Source organism: Populus nigra, chromosome 18 (genome assembly GCF_951802175.1).
Source record: "Populus nigra chromosome 18, ddPopNigr1.1, whole genome shotgun sequence".
Taxonomy (NCBI): Eukaryota; Viridiplantae; Streptophyta; class Magnoliopsida; order Malpighiales; family Salicaceae; genus Populus; species Populus nigra.
Window position 1 is genome coordinate 4369013 of NC_084869.1, and position 8379 is coordinate 4377391.

At 33.7% G+C, this 8379-nt stretch overlaps 1 protein-coding gene across 1 annotated transcript; it reads left to right on the forward strand.

Moving 5' to 3' along the window:
* The first annotated feature begins 918 nt into the window (after positions 1-918).
* Positions 919-3454, forward strand: LOC133678841 (class E vacuolar protein-sorting machinery protein hse1). Its single transcript, XM_062101356.1, has 2 exons — positions 919-2084; positions 2407-3454. Exons 1-2 carry the CDS (start codon positions 955-957, stop codon positions 3236-3238), a joined length of 1962 nt encoding a protein of 653 aa, XP_061957340.1. The 5' UTR covers positions 919-954; the 3' UTR covers positions 3239-3454.
* Positions 3455-8379: the final 4925 nt, after the last annotated feature.

The window sequence follows — 8379 nt, forward strand, 5'->3', positions numbered from 1 at the left end:
TAAGTCAAACCACTAATGATTTTTTTAATATTTGAAGGATCATGACACGTTGTTGGACGATGCACCTAATCTTCAAATATAAATTAATCAATTGATGAATTGATAATAAATTAAATTATTTAATTTATTTAATTCTATTTAATTAGAATTATATTTCATATTTGGACCAGGTTACACATATAAAAAACCATTTGTCAGAAATTAAATTGGGATGATTTAATTAAGTATGACTTGATTAAAATATATTTTAAAAATTAAGAACCAGAATATAATTAATACATGGATTATATTTCTAGACCTAGAAAAACAAGTAAGGACTTGATTGATTAAATTTCTAAAATTATCCTTAAATAATATACTGATTTTATTTAAGAGGCAAATAGATATTTTTTTTATTTATAGAGTTTTTAGGATTTCATATAAATATAAAGTTAAGTCTATTATTTTGTAAGTGAAAAAAAAGAGAAAAATAGTTGTATGTTGGACAAAAAAAACTATATAAACACAATATTAGAGCTAGCATTCTAGGCATAACAATCCATTTCTTTTAAATAGAAATTTAAGATATTTCTCATAGGTGATTTGTATGGATTATCGTTGGAGGTCGAATAATTAAACAACTTGTGATTTGTGACAATCTAGCTTTTATTGAATTATTCAAAAAAAAAATAGATCTTCAAATAATAAATCCTTAAATAATTTTAGATTTATCTAACGAAATCTTAAAAACTTCCAAATAATTATTTTATAATTTCTGTTACATATATAATATTCAAAGACCTAATTACATAAAAGAATTGTACCTCGTAAAATTACAAGAGCACTGAACTAGTAAATTTTCTAATAGTGACTAAGAAAATCAATGAAGTATAAAAGCATAACTTTAATTAACTCCCCATTAAATCTTGTTCATTAGTCTCTCTCCCTAGCAACATAGAATACATCCCACCATTCATGGATCCACCACCTCTGCCACCTCTCCACAATGCTACCACCTCTGCCAATCCCACCACTGTCCATCTGAACTACCCTGACTCTGTTGAGTCCTCGCCCCGCTCCCATCCACCAGACAGTACATTCAATGAGACTCTCCCGCCTGTCCCAGGTGCTAAGCTCCGCCTAATGTGCAGCTATGGAGGCCACATAATCCCCCGTCCACATGACAAAACCCTCTGCTATGTAGGCGGTGAGACACGTATGGTAGCCATTGACCGGCATTCCTCTCTCCTCATCCTCTCCTCCCGCCTTTCTCGAACTCTCCTCAATGGTCGTCCCTTCACTCTCAAGTACCAGCTGCCTCATGAAGACCTTGACTCTCTAGTATCTGTAACCACAGATGAAGATCTTGACAACATGATAGAAGAATATGACCGCATAAATGCATCATCATCAGCTTTATCTCCTTCCCGTATCCGCTTGTTCATTTTCTTTAGCAAGCCTGAGACTGCAGCCTCCATGGGATCACTTCTTGATGATGCAAAGTCAGAAACATGGTTTGTTGATGCGCTTAATGGTTCAGGATTAATTCCACGAAACCTATCAGATTCTGCTACATTGGAATGCTTAGTGACTCTTGAAAATGATCAGGACTTGGAGGCTCAGGCAGAAGGTGTTGAAGGGGAGAACAAGAAAGCTAAGAATGAACTATTGCACGAAGTGCACACCACACTATCTGACTCACCTGTTGTGGAGAAGAATTCATCATTTGGTTCATCTTCTTCTTCCCCTTCAATGACCAACCTGCCACCTATCCGGGTTCGTGTGGACGATCCAAGAGTTGGAGTTGAGGAGCAGTTTGCACAGATGACTTATGCTCAAGTTGTGCAGAAGCATGATGATGGCTATGGCCTTTTATCTGCTCCGCCACCTCCAATTCCTGTATCAATATCTGCAGTTGGAACTGCAATATCCACTAATCCTGCTGGTGGGTCTAGTGAGCACTTGAATCGGCTTTTATCAGATGATGAGAGGTCGGATCAGGGTGTTCCGGTAAGTTTTCGCAAACCACCACTTCCTGTACTGCAGCCCGTGCCACACAAGATCGGTACCTGTTACAACTTGCCTTCACCAGATTCAGTTGCAAGGTATCTTTCCATATTTCTCTTTGCTTTTACTGTTTACAGTGGTCCTCAGTTAAGAACTAGTTCAATTTGTTCCTTACAAATTATAAGAGCATAAATATGATGGATGCTCAACTTGCTTCACCGGCATTGTTCATTGTGGTTTCACAGAAAATGTTCATTGTAGAAGATTAATTTATCATAACAAATCTCAAAAGGCTTTCATAGAAACAGAAAACAGTTGATATTAATTATGTCTTACATTTTTTCTCTTTTTCTTTTGCTGTTGAAAATGAAATGGTAGTTTCCAAAACAGCTTCATTCGATTGATGATCTGACTGTGCAGTGATAGTAGTATTGCGTCTGCAAGCTCTCTTTCAAAGCCCATGTATTATCAAGATCAAGCTCATGCAGCACCCAGAGACAACAGAGGTCCTTCTAGCCCTGATACAAAAGGTGATATTCCAATCCCAAGCTCTCAAATCCAAATGCAACAAGTCCAAGGTTCTGGATACACGTTGCCTGATCAGCAGCAGCAGCAGCAGCAGCAATTTGTAGGAGGCAGCACACATTTCATCTCCCACCCTGCCACAACTCCAGTGCCAATGACATCTTACTACCCAATTTACGCTCCTCCGTCACAACAGCCTCATCTTCCAATGGATCACCAATATCCTGTATACTTAATGCAGGTTACTCAACCACAACCATACATGTCTATGCAAACTAACATGGTTGACACTGCTACTGTTTCAACCACGAGCCGCCCTGCAACACCTTCCACTGCAACTTACAGGGACCCGCATCCACCCATTTACCCTGCAAAGACAGTATCTACCTCAGCTAAGCCTGAAATGGCTGCAACTGTGTACAGAACAGTGATGCCATCAACTCCTCCATTAGTCCATGTCCCGGCCAATCAGTTCCAGCAATCATACATGGGTTATTCTCAAATGCAACATCCAACTCAATCCATTAATGCTGCTGCTACTAATTATGCTTATTCTGAATATGCAAATTCTACACATGACCAATTGTACTACACCCCTGGTACTCAAGGTTCTCCTCAGTACCAATCCATGAACCCAGCTGCAGTCGTAGCATTAGCAGATGATTCAACACGGATACCAACAAACAACACAATGCAGCAGAACATCGGAACCTCACAGCCACAATAAATCTTATTAGGCCATACGTAAACAGCTTTATTTACAGGTGCAAATGGTTGTCGTCTCAGCAATAAGTTAAAGGTATAATAAGCTTAATTATGCTACCCTTTGTAATAGAAAATGGAAATCTTTTTTCTCAAGATAGTAAGGAGTCCTGCATAAATCGTCGTGTTTCTTCTCTTTGAGAACAACATACATCAAATAAATTCTTCTTCTTTGAAATAATTGTTTTGTTTGTTCCATCATTGAAAAAAGCCTTGACTTGATTTGGGATTTCCCTTTTCCCAAAACCACCATCAAACTCCATGATAATTGAATCTCAGACTACTACTCCACACGTTCCTGTGAGATCATGTGCTTTTAAGTTTTTCCCATCATTATTAGCAAACGTTTGTAAGCAGTTGAAGCAGTAAACAGTCTTGCTACTGATATAAACTGGATTTAAACCAAAATTTGTTTGCTTTGGTCTAAGCCATCAAGGGGAGAGGAGCACAGTTACTAAATCTAGCTTGGCCGACGAGATCCAACCTCTAGTCTAGATCAGGCAAAACTTAATTTTACTTGTTTTTAGAAAAAATTAAAAAAATGTTGAACAAATTAACCGGCCTCACATGTGATCTAATCTCTTAGCCAGGTCTAATAACTATGGAGAGTAGTGTGTTAAGGCCACTTGGGAAACCCTAGAAATTGCCATTGCATCTCTCTTGGTTGTCTGGCCTTGGAATTAAATACTACTTGCTGTCAGTTTTTCATTATTTAAGCTGTTGACCTCTAATTATTTTGCATCAGATACACGCTACCAAGATTTTTCAGTACTAGAAGACAAACGTTGGTGTTAGGCCTCCTTGGGGAGGTGCATGGCAAGTTACTGTAATATTAAATAAATGCCACCTGCCAGAGTGCCATATGGAACATGATTAATTACCAAATAACCTACCCTCACTTCAGACAAGAGCCATAGGTTATCAAGAAAAAATTTGTTGCCTGGTATCCTTTATAAATAGATTAGTCATTTCCAACATTATGTCTCGCTGCTTTACTGTTATTTTTCTATTTTATACAAAACTATTTTTCCAAGAACTTGAAATGGGTAAAATGCAATTGATAATAATAATAAAAAAAAAACTTGTGTTGTGAAAAGGAAAGAAAGAAAGAAAGAAAAAAAGAGATTATGTAAACACCAATTTTACCCAAATAGATTCGTATACAAATCTTTAATTAATTACAACTACTATTTAAAAAAAGTTATTTGTTTTTCTAAATATATCAGGCTAATACAGATTGTGAATATTTTATATTGTTATAGAAAAAAAATTAATTTTGATTAGAATAATATGAGAATATGTTTTATTATCTAATAAAACATTGTCTGGCAAATTTAAATGGACTTGAACAAACCTTTTAATCCAAATTTTTATTTGATTAAAATTTGAGCTAGTTTTTTAAATTAATAGGATTTCAAAATTTATTTATCCATTTAATTTACTTTACTAACCAACCATAGGTTTAATCACTTGTGCTGTATTTTTTTTGTTCAATATTTTAAGCTTAAAGTAACATAAAAAGGGAAAGGATAAAGGGTGGAGAAAAGGGGATCAAGAGGGTGCTTGGGAAAGAGTTAATGTCAACCTTCCAGTGGGGAGGAATGGTGGACAACAACAAAAATGATGATAAAATTGATGAGATTGCTAAATTCTAAAGGCAAGTTGAATTCTTTATAGCCCTTATACAACAAATGGTCATTTATAATAAGATTGATCATGAATTAAAGGATCCTCATTCTTAGTTTGAAAATCCTTTTGATACAACACAACCTAGCAGACCTAATATTAATAGTTTTGATCCACAACTTGAACAAAGCATCAAGGTTGAACTTCTAAAATTCCAAGAAATTTTGAGTCTGAATGATTTTGTGGATTGATTAAATACAGTGAAAAGTATTTTTTTACTACTATAACGTAGTTAATGAAAGAAAGGTCAAGCTTATGGCTATCCTCCTTAAGGGAAGTGCTTCAGCTTGATAGGAAAATTTATGAGTCTCTCACCAAAGAAGTGGCAAGGGTAAAGTTAATAAATAGGTGAAGATTAAGAAAAAATTAGTTGAGCAATTTCTCCTTTTTAACTACATTCAAGCCCTTTACAAAAGTTTGCACAACCTCAAATAAATAGGAAGTGTGGTAGAGTATACCAATTCTTTCTATCAACTCATCTTAAGAGTTTATTTGAATGAAAATGGGCAATGAAAAGTTTTTTGTTATTTTAACGGATTAAAGCCCTCAATTTAGGATATTAATGTCTTGTAAAGCTTGTGGAGTGTATTAAAGGCATAAAATAAAGCATTGTTTATGGAAAAATAGCAGATTAAGAGTTATTCAAGATTTGTACAACAGCAAGCAAGCTCTTTCAAATCTAGAGCACTAAATTCTAAAGGCAAGTTGAATTCTTTATAGCCCTTATACAACAAATGGTCATTTATAATAAGATTGATCATGAATTAAAGGATCCTCATTCTTAGTTTGAAAATCTTTTTGATACAACACAACCTAGCAGACCTAATATTAATAGTTTTGATCCACAACTTGAACAAAGCATCAAGGTTGAACTTCTAAAATTCCAAGAAATTTTGAGTCTGAATGATTTTATGGATTGATTAAATACAGTGAAAAGTGTTTTTTTACTACTATAACGTAGTTAATGAAAGAAAGGTCAAGCTTATGGTTATCCTCCCTAAGGGAAGTGCTTCAGCTTGATAGGAAAATTTATGAGTCTCTCGCCAAAGAAGTGGCAAGGGTAAAGTTAATAAATAGGTGAAGATTAAGAAAAAATTAGTTGAGCAATTTCTCCTTTTTAACTACACTCAAGCCCTTTACAAAAGTTTGCACAACCTCAAATAAATGGGAAGTGTGGTAGAGTATACCAATTCTTTCTATCAACTCATCTCAAGAGTTTATTTGAATGAAAATGAGCAATGAAAAGTTTTTTGTTATTTTAACGGATTAAAGCCCTCAATTCAGGATATTAATGTCTTGTAAAGCTTGTGGAGTGTATTAAAGGCATAAAATAAAGCGTTGTTTATGGAAAAATAGCAGATTAAAAGTTATTCAAGATTTGTACAACAACAAGCAAGCTCTTTCAAATCTAGACAATAAGGTTTTAGTCAATTCAAAATAGAAAATACCTTTAACTTTAGAAAGGAGTTGTATCCAAAAGGTGAATGGTGCACCTAATTTCCTTATATAGTAGTTAAACAGCCTAATACATTAAATTTGGGTATGTAAAGCAGTTCCAAAAATATAATTTTAGTTGCTTCAAAAATAGAAAACTAGGCTACAAATTATCTAATTGTAGAAAAAATGTTTTAGTAGTTGAACAAGTGGAAGAAATTGAGTTTAAAGATACTATTATCATTGATAAACCTATCAATAAAGAGCTTAAAGGTGATTTAGAAAGGGAAGAAGGGATGGTGTTGATGTTGAAAAAAATTCTTTTCACTCTTTGAAGTGACAATAATAAAAATTGGTTGGGATCTAATATGTTATACACCAAATGTTTTATTAGTAGTAAGGTTTGTAATATATTGATTGATGAGGGAGGTTGTGAGAATATGGTTTTAATAGAAGTAGCTGACAAGTTAAAATTACCAATTAATGACCCACACCATTATAAATTAACTTGGTTTAAGAAAAGAAATGAAGTGAAGGTTACAAAGAGATGTTTGGTGTCCTTTTCTATTAGAAAGAGGTATATGGATAGAGTATGGTTTGACATTATGCCCATTAATGCATGTCATATACTACTTATACAACCTTAGCAATATGATAGAGAGACAATTCACGATGAAAAGCACAATACCTATACTTTTAATAAGAAAAATCAAAGATTCATCTTGTTTCTTATGAAGGAAAGGGTGAGACCTACTTCAATGACTTCATTATTGGTTTCTAAGATTTTTATAAAGGAAATGTAAGAGTGTGGTTATATCATGGCCATAATTCCCAAGGTTATAGTAACTAGAATTGCTTGTAATAAAGATAAATCAATAAATGTTTTGGGTGGAAATGGTGTAGTACAACATCTTATATAGCAGTTTAAAGATGTATTTCCTTTTAAGTTGCCCTTGAACTACTTTGATGAGAGATATTCAGCATGCCATTGATTTGGTGCCCGATAAAGTTTTCCCTAACAAGGCAACCTATAGAATAGCTTATAAAGAAAAGGAAGAGGTAGAGAAGAAAATGCAAGAACTTCTTAATAGAGGCTATATAATACCTAACATTAGTCCTTGTGCCATTCTCATTCTTTTGACACTAAAAAATAATTATTCATGATGTATGTGTGTTGATAGTAGAGTCATCGATAGGATTACTATCAAATAATGTTTTCCAATTTCAATGTTTAAAGATATGTTAGATTGTTTGGTGGAATTTAAAACCTTCTCAAAAATTGATCTACAAAGTGGTTATTATTAAATCAAAATTTGACTAAATGATCGATGGAAAATAACTTACAAAACATATTATGGGTTATTTAAATGGCTTGTGATGCCTTTTAGATTGTCAAATGCATTAACACTTTTATTAGGGTCATGATCCAAATGTTAAAACCTCTTTTAGAGGTTTATATAGTGATGTATTTTGATGACATACATGTATATGGCCATTATTTGAAGGATTATATGCATAATTTATAATGTCTTTTTAGATTTTGAGGTAAGAAAAGTTTCATAAGAATCTTAAAAAATGTAGTTTTGGTGTGGACATGATTATATCTTTAGGCTATGTCGTTTTATCACATGTAATACTCATGGATGAAGATAAGGTGAATGTTATTCTTGATTGGCCAATTCCTTCAAGGATTCATAAGTTCATGGGCTTGCAACCTTTTACAAAAGGTTCATTCATTATTTTAGTTTTATTGCAGCCCCTATTACTAATTATCTCAAACAAAAGTCCTTTGTTTAGATATAAGAAGCACAAACCAATTTTAAGTTATTGAAAAAAAGCTAACTAAAACTTTTATTCTTGCTCTAACCAGTTTCGATAAAGTGCTTGAAGTTGATTATAATGCTTCGAGAGTTGTCATTAAGGTTGCGCTTAGCTAATATATGCAATATGTAGCATTTTTTTAATGAGAAGTTAAATAAGATAAAA

Bases quoted from the DNA above. Each gene is read 5' to 3' on its own strand.
- LOC133678841 (XM_062101356.1), top strand. From the start codon at position 955: ATGGATCCACCACCTCTGCCACCTCTCCACAATGCTACCACCTCTGCC. The intron at 2,085-2,406 runs GTATCTTTCCAT...CTGACTGTGCAG, and splicing joins TCACCAGATTCAGTTGCAAG to TGATAGTAGTATTGCGTCTG.